This window comes from Meleagris gallopavo, chromosome Z (genome assembly GCF_905368555.1).
Source record: "Meleagris gallopavo chromosome Z, MGAL_WU_HG_1.1, whole genome shotgun sequence".
Classification (NCBI taxonomy): domain Eukaryota; kingdom Metazoa; phylum Chordata; class Aves; order Galliformes; family Phasianidae; genus Meleagris; species Meleagris gallopavo.
Genome location: NC_139435.1, coordinates 23,481,528 through 23,497,628, shown reverse-complemented (window position 1 = coordinate 23,497,628; position 16,101 = coordinate 23,481,528). Strand labels below are relative to the sequence as shown.

Genomic DNA, 16,101 nt, shown 5'->3' with positions numbered 1-16,101 from the left:
TTTGCTGTGACTTGTTCCCTGGTTAGAAAAAATATGTTGCAGCATAAGCTTTGTTTTGTTTTGTTTTGTTGGTTTTTTCTGTAAGAGATAACCAGCACCTATGATAAGTGGTGTCTTGAAATGTCACCTTGTCACGGCTAGCTTGGTTTCATAAATACTTTATTACAATAGTGTAGATATCAAGCCAGTTTTAATTAAATATACCTTTAAAATTCTACTTAATCACAAGACTGAAAAACTTGCAATACCTTAAAATAGTTTGATGTCCAAAGGAAGAAACTCCTGGCTTTCTCATAAAAGATAGGAAGTAAAATGTTAAGCAGGAAATCCAATAAGAAATGGGACTCTTTTTTCTTAAAATCAGTACTGAAATTAAAGAAAAAAAAATGTAAGATCCATTGAAGGTAGGATTTCTTGAAAGAAAAGTGTTTGGTATCAGAGTGCGATGCAACATTTTATATTTTGATGTCTTCCTAGGTGCACATTTTTCATTTATGACATTTTTATTAATTTTATGTTATTGCTATAAAAACATCCTTGACAGTTAGTACTCTGATAATGTTATGAGACTATGTCCTTCTCAAGTTGCACAAATGGCTGACAAGGCAACTGAGCCAGCTATCCTCTGGGTACTCTGCTCTTGGGAAACCTGAGAAGCAGATCATCTGGGTATGATCTGTGTACTGCTGTGGGGATGAGAAGAGATTATTAGGACTTAGTTGGCATATTCACCCAGGAATTCATATAAACCTGAAATTACTATATAACTAACTACTAATGGTGATGTGTCACCTGTTCTTGAAACTGATCTCAGTGGCAGCCAGCAGAATAAAAACTGGATAATCATAGATTCAAAGAATCACCAAGATTGAAAAGACCTTCAAGATCATCTAGTCCAACTGTCCAACTATCACCAATATCTCCCCACTAAACCATGTCCCTTAGTACACATGTAAACATACATTAGCTCTCCTTAGGGGGTTCAAAATGTCATCTAGGAACTACATTTTCTTTCCTTTAATCTTTAAAGGAACCTTTAACGATCACCCAGTCCAATTCCCCTGCATTGAACAAGGACATCCACAGCTAGATATGTTGCTCAGAGTGTGGTCCAGGCTGGCCTTGAATGCCTCCTGCGATGCAGCATCTACCACCTCTCAGGGCAGCCTGTTTCAGTGCCTCACCACTCTCACTGTGGAAGACTTTTTCCTTATATCCCATCAAAACCTACCATCTTTAAGTTTGAAACCATTTCCCCTTGTCCTCTATGCTTTTAATTTTTATTTACTAGTTCCTGTGTATCTGCTGTTAAGCACTGTAAAAGGTGTTCATGACATACTGAGGGGTCAGGCTTCTCTTATGGATGGATGCCTGCAGTTTGCAGTGGCTAATAGCTAAATCAACAACAAGGCCTTATTTTTGCTAAGCAGTATGTGCATTTGATCATTATTTTCAATTAATAAAGTAACATAATTCCATGTTAACCTTAGCTATCCAAATGTTCAATGCTCTTCTGAACTCTGGGAAGATGGCAGCAGGCTGTCATTGAAGAGAGCAGTGGTTTTACAGCCCTTTAGTGGGAACTAAGGAAATCCAGGGCCTGAGCAGCTGGGAAAGCAAAACCACAAATCAACTGAAAGCTGCAGAAAACGATGAATAAAAAGTCAGATGGAAGCATTCTGAATTACTGAGGAGTATACTACAACAGAGCTAGCTCTCTGCTGTGTTGGTGAGAGGGGAAAATTATCTGAGATAACTGATTAAATGAATGAATCAGGGAGGAATGGTGTCTGTGAAAGCCATCTAGCCAGGACCAGATCTCAAAACGCCAAAAACCATCTAGCTCAGGACCAGATCTCCAGCAGCAGGAGCCCTAAGAGGAGCAGATAGCGATTTGTTTTGTTTATTCTCCCAGCCACTGACAGATTATGATTGAGGGTCTTACTGAGGCTGAGGTGGCATCTTTCTGAAAACATTTAATTTTTATTTTGTGAATGTGTCCTTATTTCAACACATGTAAATTGCCAAACAGGACAAGAAAGATATTTCCTGTAATAGCTGATGCTCACAAAAGAAGCATGTGAGAGACCCTAAGCATAGAAAGACTGAGCTCAAGTGATTACACAAGAACATCAGTGAATGAACAAGAAATTATTTCAAAGACAGAAAGAAAGAAGGAATGAAGGAGAGAAAGAAAAAAAGAAAGAAAAAAGAGAAAGAGAAGAAAGTTTGGGGTATAGTTCTGCTGAACAACATGAGACAGTTAAAGAAGGGAAAGAAGAGAGGCACATAACATCGCTCAACAATGGAAGAGGACATGTTCACTCAGGTTGTTGACAGCTACACGCTGGGGATGTTTTAGAAAAGCTGTGAGCCCTATGTCTCAGAAGGGAATTCAAGCCATCGAGTGAATGGAAGGTCAGAGGTCCAGTATGGAGGTCACTTGTGATTGTAATCTTTTTCAGGGCCAGTTCTCGGTCAGGGAAAAAGGGAGATCTCTACCAGGCATGTTTTTCCTGTGCCTGTCCAGAAGACTGTGCTATACCATTTTGCTGGCTCCAGCTGCTGTTGTTTCTCTGGAACAACAAAGAGTTATTCAAGATTATTTTGCTGTGCTAATTAGTCACCATGTTTACAATAGTTGTGCTATTAATTATTGATGATTCATAAACTGCAGGGGCCTTAAGTCTTCAGTCTCATGAGGAGTAAAGCTTTTTGTATTAGTGATTTAAAAGAGTAGAACTTAATTATTAGTGCTGATTCCATTTTGCTTAGTGCACTGCTTTGAAAGGAAGGTAATTGATAATCACCGATTTATATAAAAAGAAAGGATTTAAGAAAATACCATTTGCTTTGTCTTTAATTCTTTGATTAGTAGCTGATTCCTCTGGAGGTTACAGTGACACTGGAAATAATGGTAGACAGTTTGAAATGTTAAAACAAAAATTTCTTTACAGTTTTTAAGCTCTCTGTTATCCCCAGATGGATAGTTTATTTATGATGTCTGTTCCTCTGCACTGTGAAAACAGGAATTTTCTCAGTGACCTCTTTGGAAACAAGCTCTGCATGTTTTACCAGAAAAGTTTGTCATGAAATACTGTACTAATCGAGTTAGGATGCAAGTCTATTAGCAGTCCTTCCTGCCAGTCAATAAAATAATGGGAGATTTATTTTAATTGGAAATCATCAGCAATGAGATGTTCACTTGAGCCAGGAAATGAGCAGAGGTATGGTCATGGTATCATTAATGTGCAGCATCCACATCATCATACTTTTCTAGGATTTAGGAAGATTTGAAATTAGTTCTTTCTGGCCAAGGAGAAATCCATGCTACTTTTTTGAAGGCGAGGCACTTGTGCCTCTTCTAGCAATGTTTTGAAAGAAAAATGAGACTGTTATTTCTACCAAATGCAATTTAGGCATACAAATCTAGGAGATTGATTTAGTTAGTAAAATGAAACTCAAAAGTCCAAGTCCATGAAGGAAGATTTTGAACATACTCCTTGTTATATCCGATGAGATGGTTTATGAATCCTTCCCATGTTCAGTCCTATTATCAGCCTTAATTTGAAGATGCCCCTCTTATTTCCATGTGCTGTATAAAGAATGGCTTAAAGGTCATTCTTTCAGAATGTCAGTCTTTCAGGAAGAGCAGCACCGTTTCTACATCCCTATATACAGCTGTGACTCTGCATCTCTCTGCAGAGCAGGACTGTGACAAGCTTACCTATGTTGTGACTCTCAGATTTTTCTAATCCTCATGAAGCTCTCCTATTGCCAGCAGAGACAGGAACACTCTCAAATACTAGAGGGAAGAAAAAAAAAACACAGGATCTGATTTTCAGGTCCTTCCATTCAGGTATTTTCTGTTCACAAGTCTGACGTGAAAGCAGCACGAAGAGAAGATCCTAGTCACAGTTATGTGAATTTTTATTTTATTTTTTGAATACCTGGGTGAAGATAAGTGACACAATCTCTGAAAAGAATCTGTTAGACTTGACGGTGGAGATCTGTTTCTTAGGCACAGTTATTCCATCTTGGACAAAACTAAGAAATGAAAATTGAATGCACTCTGAAGTGGTAGCAAAGAAGAGATCGCGTAGTTAGAATGTTACTTCCATAGTGGCACTGCTAAATGAATCATAAAATGGTTATTGATGTCCTAAGTGTACTTTGTGAAAAATGATAGACTCTTATCAATATGTTTTTTTAAAACATACATTTTAAAAAGAAGCTTTTGGACTGATATAGACCAAAGCCTCTTCTGTATCTGTTGACTGTTCCCCTTACTATCGATTCTACAAATGAGACTACTTAAGAACATTTATTTAAATCAAAGTGATTCACAATTTAAAAAATATTTTAGTTTTTTAAATAATGCACTGTAATATGAACGTACTTTTTTCTGATTTTTATCTGTTTGCTTGTGGGGGGAGAGGAGTTAGGAGCTTTGAGAGAACTCTGTTTCCCCAGCTTTATTAATTACTTCACAGCTTATGATCAGCGCTAACTTCCATTTCTATACTAATCTCTCTCCTTGTGTTATGTTCCCTTCCAACATGGCAGGAGATAAAGTGGGATGTTGTGTGTGGAAAGGTTAGCTATTCTTATATTAGAGGCAGTTTTTGCTGTGGAAAACAATGGCAAGGCTTTGTGGTTTAATATTCTGGAGAACTGCCTGCTACCTTCTGCCATACGAGGGACTCAAAAGATCAATGCTCAGGGATGCATGAAAATCCAACGTGTCATTTGTCACTATGCATAATTCCACTGTCTCAAGTGCAAGACAAGGCTGCTAATACCTGCAACACGGGTGTGTTCTCCAGGGAATAAAACCAAATACTAGTAACTTCATCCATGTTGAATATTTATGTAAAGTCCTTTGAAAAAATACTATATTTGAGGATAAGGTAATACCCAAGTAAAAGGTTTGACCTAACAAGCAGTACACAGCAAAGTGGTGCAGAAATAAGAATCCAGGACACCTGGGAGTCAAGGAAAGTTCTGGAAATAAGCCTGCAGTTAGGGCTTTGTTGAAATACCTGACCTGCAAGGCAGTTGCTTGAACTACCAACCCCAAGCACATGGAGTAACTGGTATCAGGAAAGCAGAGAACCTGCCCCCTCAAATATTGCTAACTTGTTAGTAATCTTCTGTAGTGTGAGGAGAGCAACATTCAAAGGGTTCAAAGACATTTTTAAGTACATACATCTGTGGGAGGACATAGACATTGTTCAGTTGCTTGAGAACAGTCTGTAACTAATCTAAAGTGAAGCAAATCAGCATTACAGGAGGAGTATATTGAAATGTATCAGTACACAAAAAGCACGAAGGTAGTCCAGCTACTGGGAAATAAGGGTACAAAACATTGAAAGCCAACGTTCACTGATTTTGTTGCTGTAGTTTTAAACTGTGATGTGCTCTCAAGTCTTCTGAAAACACCCTGATTAGAGATATCAATGTTGTTTGGTTTTTTTCCCCCCTGTAAATTAAAGGCTACATTTCTGGAAAACAGCTTTAAAACTATTATCCAAACAAACTGTCTTGTCTGAAAACTCACTTTTTTTTTTAACCAAACATATTAAAATATTACTCTCAATATACATTAAAAAATCTTGAAGGTGTGTATTGCATTCAAACGAATAGGGCAATATTTGGCCAGAAAAATAATAGTTTTCCATAATCTTAAACAAAATAAAAGTCCTTTGTAATCGAAATGCTCTGGGGAAGGAGGAAGATGGTGGTCAGATTTTTACTGTATTAAGCCCTACAATGTTTAACTTAGAAGTAAATGAAACAAAATTGTGAGCGTGGTTATGTGTTATCAAAGCTACACTTACAGCAGCTGAATAAAGGCTGCATGTTTGTGGCTATCCTTACTGGCTAGTCTTACTGGCTATGCTTGATCTTTCATTCTTGCTTGCAAAATGCTGTCTTGCCGAGAAGTAGAGTGGAAAAAAATCTCTATTACTCTTACTTAGCAGGCTTCAGCTACAGAGGTACAAATTGGGCCTATGAGACTGACACAAGATCCAGTTCAGGTAAGATGTTCTCTCAGTTTTTTGATACAGTCAATTCAGTGCTAATGGGTGAAAAAATTAAGGTGTAGCCCTCATGGTTATGCATAATGTTTTAATTTTACTTCTGCAAGGTCTGTGAGTTGGATAATTGGTGTTTTGGTTCATCTGAGTGCTTGAGAAGAGACCTGTGGCTAAATTAACTTGGTAAAGAAGGTGCTCACATTTCCATTAACATCAAATCATTTGTTTTGTGTCCTGTCAGTGGGAGTGTGTCCATGTGTGTGTGCACCAGCAAGGAAAACAGCTGCTTCTGAATGTTAAAAGCTGCGGAGTTCTGATTAGCCACAGCAGAAAGCAGTATTATATAGTTTAGGTACCAGGCAAGTTTTGCTGGGTTTTGTACAGCAGAACAGAGAGCTATGCTTTTACAGGTCACAGACGCAAGAAGTCACATGTGTTCCAAAAAGAGCATTGAATTTTGTCTCACAAGCATCAGCTCTACCCATACTCATTACTGTTTCTGTACAATTTATACCTCTGTCTGTAAACAGAGGAATGTCAAGAATATTATTTTTAACATATAGTGTAATCTTTAATACTGCTCCTGTAAAGCTGTGTCTATTAGAAGTAACTTTTAGTCTTGGTCATTTAACTGCAAAATGCAGAGATATTTAGCAGCCATTCTTTTTGTGTTTGTTGTTTTTGTTCTTGCCATGCCTGCCTACAAGTAGAAAAATCTACGCATGGAATCTACGCTATGCTATTCCTGAGGTCATAAAGCCTTAAATTTTCTTTATATATTAAATATGATAATAATACGTATAATTCAGTCTTAACAGCGGCTTGATCCGCTGTTGATACCATGTATGTCATAAAAAGACTGCATAACAGTGGGGTCAGCAGTAGACCAATCTTCATTTTAGCAAGTAATTTAAACATAAGTATGTGGAACTTATTTTAGAAGAATGCTGAGTAGACTGTGCTAATCTGCAGTAAGATGCTCAAGATAATACTCGAATAAGAGTACTCATTCTCTATGGCAACATTTTACTTTATTTACTTTGTAGAAATTGGATTTGCAAAAATATACTAGCTGTATTTGCTGTTATTATGCAGTTTAATCATGTAATAGTTCTTCATGTAAGAAGGGAAATTGTTCTGGGCTTTGTTTAGAAACTTTCTTGACATTCATCTTTATATTTAGTTAGCTGTGGGTGTTATTTTGTCCCTTAGTTAGTTAGTGAAGAGATGAATTGTGGTGCTACAGAAATCCCAGAATCACAGAATCACAGAATGGCCAGGGTTGGAAGGGACCTCAAGGATCATGAATCTCCTACCTCCTGCCACATATCTAATACTAGACCAGCTGCCCAGAGCCCCATCCAGCTGGCCTTGAACACCTCCAGGGACAGGGCATCCACAACCTCTCTGGGCAGCCTGTTCCAGCACCTCACTACTCTCTCTGTAAAGAACTTCCCCCTGACATCCAACCTAAATCTTCCTTCCCTCAACTTAAAACCATTTCCCCTTGTCCTGCTGTTATCTAACCTTCCAGAGTTGACTTCTCTCCTGTTCATAGGCTCTCTTTAAGTACTGAAAAGCTGAAATCAGGCCTTAAGTAAAACTTGCACCTGAAGAGTATTTTGTAAAGACTATGCCATACTCTAAATTAATTGCACTAAAAGAAAAATACTTTCTGTAAACTCAGTTCCTTTATGGAACAAGTGACATGACCTCAGCTTATTTGACAAGGATGGCACATACCTATTCATTTAAATAATGTGTGCTAACCTTTTATATTCCATCTTAATGAATGATCTATGTATTTCTCTGTGAAGTGCAAAGATCTACCAACTATCCATTTTAAATATCTTTATGTGGTGCTTAATCATGTTCTTAATTGTCTAGTAAGGTAATACACTTTGTTAAAACAATTGTCACCGGAGCTTTTCATAGCAATGTTCATTGTATGCTTGTGCATTTTTTGAACTGTTGTTTGGCACCAGACCTATGCCAGCTGGCAAATGGGTTGTGTTTTTTTGTCTGGGAGGTGACCTTTGTTATGGCTATGACTTGCCATAAACCATTTAATAGATTTCACCTCAGATTTTATGACCATCTGTGTTAGAGGACAAATCTGTTTTGGTTTGTACCAGCTTTTACCCTCCAAATGCCCTCCCAGCATGCAGCTTATGTGTCTGCCCCAATTTTGTACCAGCGCTTACAAATTGCCTTAATTTGAGACCTTAGAAGTGACTGAAAAAAATGTACATACATAGGTCACTCTGAAAGTAATGCCTCCTATTGGTTTCCATGGAAAATAACACAGATACAAAGAGCACAATAACACTATTTGATAGAGCAAATTCTCAGCTACAAAACACTATTTTTCAACACATTCACCATCGTTAGCTGTGCATTTTAATTGAAAAAGAGCCTGCAGGCTGCACTTGAAAGAGTATGCACTAGTGTAAGTTACCCACTGTTTCACAGTTGCTGCGGTGGTGTTGGTAGGAAAATGTTGACCACACAGTTCATCCTTTATCAGCTTTACCAATAGCAGTCAGAAAGCACCAAATCTGGACTATACAGTAGATGCAATAGGAATTCCAGCCGTGTCGATGTGCTCCATGGTCTTCAAACTTGTATGGGGCCTGGCATTATTGTTTTGCAAGGGAAAGGTTGTCTTCTTCTCTGACATTAGTCTGGAATTTCAGATCTTCAGCTTAGACAGCATTTTGTAGCAGTCTGAGTTGATGGTTTGTCTGGGTTCCAGGAAATCCAAAAGGATCACCCCTTTTGTATTCCAAAAGATAGTGCACATCACTTTACTTGCTGAGGGCTATGTCTTGAACCTTTTCTTCAGTGGGGAATTCCATGTTGCTAATCCATGGACTACCATTTTGACCCTGTCTTGTAGTGGTAACACCACATCTTATCACCAGTAATGATGCAGTCCAGGAGACTGTCACCTTCAGGCTTGTATTGGTTCAGTAGGTCCTGAAAAAACTTGCTTATGATGTTCATTCTCTTCCTGTGTGAGCATTGGAGGAGCCTACCTGGCACAAACATAGCCATATTCTAACATTGTCACCATTGTTTCCAACACACTGAAGCTGATATTCAGCTCTCTACACAGTTCCCAGGTCAGAATCTGCCAATTCACATGGATGAGCTGATCAAAATGCTCTTCAGTTTGTGATGTGAATGCTGTGCATGGCTGTCCAAAATGTGGCTTATCTTTCATGTCACTGTCACCACTGCTGAAACACAACACACCACCTACTGCCTCACTGTGTTCATATCCACTGTTTGACCTCCTTAAATGCTCAGCAGGCATCAATGGATGACGGTGGGTCAATAAATGTCATTTTTTTCTGCATGGAAGAATTCAGTGACTCACCTTTGCTTCATACACACTTGCACGTCAGACACGATTTCATCAGAGTGCCTCTCTGCCTCCATCTGTCATATGGCAACAAAATGGAAAGGAATACTGGCAGGAAGGTTCAACCTCTACTGCCATAGCACCAACATCTGCCTCTGACGTCATGGGACATCATAGAATAGAGGCATTACTTTCAGAGCAGACTCATTCTAAATGTGCTGCTTCCCCCAGCAACATGAGAGAAAGATGTGTTAACATCCAGTGCATATAAAAAAGAAATATGGTACTCATTTGCAGAACTAGGCCTGGCAGAGGTTGGTATATGGGACTTTCCTATATGATTTTTAAGTCAGTGCCCTATATGATTTAAAGATTAGGAGAAAACAGGATCAGTGATTGTCAGGAAAAATCGGTGGATGTGATCAGGAAATTCTGTTGGGTTTAACACTTTTGATAGAGGAGATAATTCCTTAATGGCCAAAGAGTTGGCTTGCATCAAATGCCTTCACATGAAATCAAATGGATTGAATGGGAATCTTTTCAGCTGATGATTAATAGGAGCTTAGCTTATGAGATCAGACCATAGGTAGAAACTTATCAACTACTGGGGACAACGTTGCAGAACAGGAAGCCAATTTACATCTGCAACCTTAATGATTGTTAAAGCAAGGGCAGAGATAGAAGGTCAGACTATGTTATGTTTCAGCATACAATCTGAATGTCTTTTAAAGCAATGACTAATGGAAAAACTCTTGTTCCATTATTTTTATATCAAATTAGAATGAAACCATGTATGAGCTGTAGTTTTCCCTAATGACCAATGAGTTAACAGTTTGGAATGAGAAGGAGTGGAAGGTGAGGAAGGCACAGAAATTATAGTAATTATCACTCCTAAAGCTTTTATTAGCATTTGAGTTGAAGTTTGTCATCATCTCCTCACAGAATTTAATGTACTGGAAGTGAATGTGGTTGTTTCCTGCAGTTAATCTGGTGTTTTTCTGCGCTCATGGCTTTAACACAAAAACTGAAATGCTTACTCTTTTTTTTCCCCATAGTCCTTGTCTTCTATATTAATAAGTGCATTTCTTTCTTGTTTGGTCTAAGCAAATACCTCTTGCTTCCTTCCAGAGAACTGCTGTAGAATTTGTCTGCCACCTGTCATCATTCGCTCACTTTGTTTTACTGTCTAATCCTGTTCCCCCTTCAAATACTGCATTTTCTCCCCTTTTACGACAGTCGTTGGTCATCATCACTTTCACAGTGTTGATTCTGAGCTCCATGTCTGTTCTGATCGTGATGATCTTCCCTCATGAGCCGCAGCCAAAGTGTTGATCATGTCCAGTGTCTAATTGTTTGTCCTGCCCATTGAAGGTTTCACACAGTATCCCCCTGGCTGTATTAAAGACAGTATTAAAATAATTTCACTGGGATACTGCAAGGGCATAAAAAGGTTTAGGTATCAGGTTATATGACTTCTTAAGTTCTATTTCTGGTTTTCTCATTGTTTCCTTCTGGTGTATATGCACCTGTGCTCACCGGGCTGTATTTTGAGATTTTCAAAGCAGATCTCTGTCCATTTTCTGTATTTGCATGATAAACTGGGAACAAGGCATCCAATAGCTGTGCAAAACAAATTCGGAAAAATGTGGTAGGAGTTCCAGTAGATTACAAAAAAAAAAAAAAAATCCCAGCAGGAGAAGTCTATGATATTCCTATATCAAAGCAGCACTGGATAAAAAAGATCTCTTCACGGCAAGGCTAACAAACCATACACCAAAACATATAAATGTTTTCCATCAAGAAATACAGATTAAATTCAATTTCCTGTCATACTGTCAGTCTGATTTACACAGATTGCTGTATTTTCATTTTGATTTGGGGAGCATTAGCTTGCAACGTATTTGCATAATTCAAGTTTTGCTGTTCTCATTCTTTACAGTAAGCTTCATACAAAATTTAATGAGAAGGTATGGTAGCAATGCTTTAATGGTACTTTTTAAAGTTAATATTCTCTGAACGATTCACACACTGATACTTAGTTTCCAGCGGGGGATCAGGTGGTTTAACTAAACTCCAGTATTTTGCATCTGGTAGATGGCTGAATTTTGCAATCTTGTATTTCCAAATAGGGAATGTTGGGAGAAGAAAGATATCAAAATGTGTTCAATGAAAAACCTGTTCTCTAACACCAGCTGGAGCCAAACAGGATTGAATCGGAGTAGCTAGTTTACCAGAGTATATGCAAAGTATAAGCAGAACCATGTAACTGCTTTGAATGTTTGGTAACTGGAAAACATTATAGATTAGGTAGAGTAACAGTTGCTACCTTGGATGATGAGTGGCAGTAACCCAGCATATCCTTACTGATAAATTAAAACTTCCAGATGAATTTCTTAATATTTATTGAAGTTCCAAAGATACAATTTTTTACTACTTTTTAGTGAAATCTTGAATGGTCCTGCCTGGGTAACATTAATGGATCTGTTTGTTTAGAATTCACCATTGCAGACTGCTCAGGATAAAAGAAAGGGTATGGTTACACTGTCCAGCTTCTAGGCTGTTGGTGTTGAATTTCATGTGATGATATCACAGGCATACAACATCACAGATGAAAGGTTATTAGCCTTCCTTGTGAGCATTTTTGGAAAATCTTGCTCAGATTGTTTCAGTGAAGTTGGGGGTTACTTTTGTTTGTAAAATGAACAGGATTTTGCTTTATATATAGATTATCCTCAGTCTTCTGCCTTTTTGTGCAATACCTATAGTTGAACTTTTGACTTCTTAAAGCCTTTCTTTTTCACAGCATTTTTTCAATAATTTGATATTTTTCTTTATCTGTCACATGGAGTGGCCTGGTTAGTGATCATCTGCGATGTCTGAATCATCATTTTCCTACTATCCAGCCCTGTCTCTACCTGCTTGTCTATTGTTCTTTGCTGTTTTGAAAGAAAAAGGCAATTAATTTCCAAAAGTTTCTTACAATTTAAAATGTGTGTAACTCCAACAACCTGAAAATGGGAATGATGTTTGAACATATGCTCGGTGAGTCTGGCAGCTGTTTAGATAGGTGCCTGTGTGTCAAAACTGCCTGAATAGTCGTAGTGCTCCTGAAGCCATGATGCTCTAAGAGCGAGCACAGCAAGGTAACTTGTCACCTGCCAACATGTTTACATCCAGAACAATCACAACTTATTCAAAAGCAGTAAATATCAGTCCTACACCGTTAATGCTATGTTGATAATCACTCTATTAATGAAGTTATCCACTGTGACAGCTCTTTTATCATCTGTAATCCAATATTTCCACTTTCTGAGTGGACTTGATCTTTCAAATAGTAGAAGTGGTTGTTAAGATTTTTGCCATGTGGATAACTGTTCTGTATGTTTAAACTGATGTTGCTCTGCATGCTTTGCAGGTTTTGCTGATTTTCGCAAAAGAAGACAGCCAAAGTGACGGCTTCTGGTGGGCCTGCGACAGAGCTGGTTACAGGTGCAACATTGCCCGGACTCCAGAATCAGCACTTGAATGTTTCCTTGATAAGCACCAAGAAATAATTGTTATAGATCACAGGAACTCCAGATATTTTGATGCAGAAGATATCTGCAGGTAACTACAGGGTCTTATGCTATTCTTGAATTCTGGAATATATTATACAAAATCCATACTCTTGATTATAAGAAAAAAAAAAAAAAAAGAAGAATGCACAAATTGGAAATTTGGGCATTGAGTACAAGAGGTTTTCTTCCCTCTTTAAGAGGAATAGAATTTGAAAAATAAGCTTTTGGCCAGAGTGACATTTGACCTGTAGAATTCTCTCTTCAAATCATGAGCATTATTCAGAGCATAAGCCACAGCTGTTGTGCAATCACTCTGTGCTTTCTGTATCTGCTTCTCCCCAAGTCTCCTTTCCTGAGTTAGTGCTATAACAAGATTTTAAGCTGCAAGGCTTGAAACTAATGCTATTGTTTGTCCAATACGTCACGCACACGTCAGTGAGAGCTCTTCACATCACTCTTCTGTACATGTGGAAATGGAAAATCAGTTTTACCATGCAGCATGCTACATTTCTCAGTCCTGCATGAACTGAAATTTCTGTTGCTTATAAATATTGTTGACAAATATTTTAAAGTTCACATATTTAAGGTTACGGAAGTGTTTCTGGAAGAAGTACACATGTATATGACAACTCTTTATTCAGGAGAGACTGACGTGTTTGAAAAAAACATATCTTTCGCTGGTGAAAGATGGAGTGTTCTTGGTTGTGTTTTTTTCAGTCTCTCAGTAACATAAAGTGGTGATATTTTGTTAACCATGGTGGTCGTAGTCTTTTATAGAGAAGTGTATTTGCTATGCCTTCTTTTCTTATCAGTGTGCCCCAAAAGCACTTTGTACACTTCAAAGAAAATATTACAGTATTTATAAGGACAGTTGTGTAGGTGGGAGAAGGTGATGGAGATTCTTGTTTAATTAGTTTTTGAACTAACAGATATTGAGAGTGCATTGTATAGACATTGCATCTTGTCAACCCCTGCTTTCAGGGCAGCCTGCCCTGCCCTTACCTAGGTAAGAAGGACAAACTTTTACTAGGTTTGAAGAGTATTTGGAGTTGTTGTGTATATACTGCAGTATATTTTGCAGATTCTGAGGAGGCTGATACGAAAAGAAATTGAATGTCTAAGTGAGGACTGCTTGGTCCTATTTTCATAACTCGTTGGACTCTTTCAGTACTGTTTTTCATTTATATTGCCTGTGAAGACATTGTTGTAATACTGAGAAAGCACGTGGTGTAACTGAGAAAATGTTGTTTTCTTAGGTCTATTCGTGCCACAAAGCCATCAGAACACACTGTAATACTTGCTGTGGTTCCACGCACGTACGTTTTACTCTGTGTTGTGAAATATTTTTGTTTTACTTTAAGAGAATGAGATATAAAAATTAGCTAATAAAAGAAGGTATCTCATAGTTAAGATATAAACTCCTAAGTTTAAAAACTTACAGAATTAGTTTAATGTTAGTTATTTTTTACCTGAAATGGTTAAGTGATGTATATGGCCTATTTAAGTATTCAATTACTTTCATTCATATAGACTAATATATCACCTTGACTTCAGAGAATTATTATGAAGTGGCTTGCATACTGAAAAAAAAAAAATAGACACCGATACATTTGTTTTTAAAATGAAAAAGTAGAAAGCTGTTTATTGTGTAAAGAAAATAGATCAGATAACAGCTGTGGTTATTAGGTAACTAGGTAATGGAGTAAATGGTACTAAACTTGGTATTGTATTGTCCTGAATTCCTTATTGAGTAATTCATACTTAATGCGTTCTTACGGACTTAAATACATCTTTTATCAAATATCTTAGAAAAAGAGTGGTTTCCCATCATTATTAATACTGCTAAATCCATTCTAATTTTGTTAACTTCCTAGTTCAATTAAAACATTTGCAAATTGAGTTGGCAGGAGAAATTTTCCTGACAAGTTTAGAAAATAGATTATGTTTGCTGCTTAACAGGACCTTATAGCTTGTTTCACATGTCACTTAATAGCATTATTTTAGTTTCTTTCTTGTAGAATATCACAGGATATCCTTTGTTTTGTTAAACTATCTATCTATTTATTTATTGGAACATCCCTGTGTGTCTATGAAGAGAATAGGGACCTCTGTGTAATACCTATCAAATTTACTGTAGAAGTTATTTTCTGGCTATAATAACAGCTGCAAGTATATATAAAAGACTGTATCATCTTTGACAGGCAGAAGATCAACTTCTGTAATATCATGATTTGATGTGTGTATTTTATGCAAGAGCATTCGTAGTACATTATATTTGGGTAACTGCTGAATTGATGCCATCTAGTTCCTGCATGTTGTGTGACCAGCATTTTGTCTTGTAGATCTGCTGATCAAGAAGAGACTTCTGTTCTTCCCCTTCTTAATGCAGGCTTTGATAGGGTATGTCTTCTTTCATATATTATGTATTCAATAAAGTAACTGTGATTGCTTTGTAAATTAGAGGCACTTCAACTTCCTCACATTTAAATCCTTCATGTAAATCCTTCATGTAAACTATATGTTTGCTTCTATCAAAAATGAATTTATGAGATAGTAGTCATGGTTGATTGGATACTCTTGTTTTCAGAAATGTATTGGAAAAGCGTATGAGTAAGAGGGTCTGTGATCCAGGTAGTCCTTCCAGAATAAGCAGGGGTATGGCTCTTCTTTAGGTAACAGCAATAGGATAAATGGGCCTCAATTTTCACCAGCAGAGGTTCAGGTTGGATATTAGGAAAAATTTCTTTTCAGAAATAGTGGCGAAGTACTGGAGCAGACTGCCCAGGGGGGTGTTGGAGTCGCTGTCCCCGGTGGTCTTTAAAGAAAGGGTAGATACAGTACTAAGGAGTATGGTTTAGTGAACGGGATTGATGGTAGGTGGATGGTTGTAGTGGATGATCTTAGAGAGCTTTTCCAACCTTAATGATTCTGTGATTAAATCCATGAGCTTTGGACAGATGGTGAGTAGATTTTGTTTATGAGCGCATTTAAAAATCGAAGACATGGCACCCTAATTAATGTGTGCCTAGTCATCTAGACATGTCTGTGTGCATGCTAGGAATCTTTTCTGAATGGAGTAACAGCCTAGTCCTGCTCCTGCTGAATTGAAAAAAGATAATGTTTTGTTTTGTTTTGT

General features: G+C 37.6%; 1 protein-coding gene across 4 annotated transcripts in view; it reads left to right on the top strand.

The window, feature by feature from the left end:
- The window catches only part of PDE8B (phosphodiesterase 8B), a 72,544-nt gene that overhangs the window by 23,524 nt on the left and 32,919 nt on the right, over positions 1 to 16,101 (top strand). Inside the window, exons 2-5 of one of the 4 annotated variants that reach the window (XM_010725532.4) lie at positions 5,985 to 6,041; positions 12,824 to 13,014; positions 14,222 to 14,281; positions 15,308 to 15,365. In XM_010725532.4, coding sequence (XP_010723834.2) covers positions 5,985 to 6,041; positions 12,824 to 13,014; positions 14,222 to 14,281; positions 15,308 to 15,365 — 366 coding nt within the window. Of the gene's footprint in view, positions 1 to 5,981; positions 6,042 to 12,823; positions 13,015 to 14,221; positions 14,282 to 15,307; positions 15,366 to 16,101 lie in introns of all 4 variants that reach the window. The other 3 variants (XM_085214560.1, XM_085214562.1, XM_085214561.1) reach the window with 3 other exon arrangements.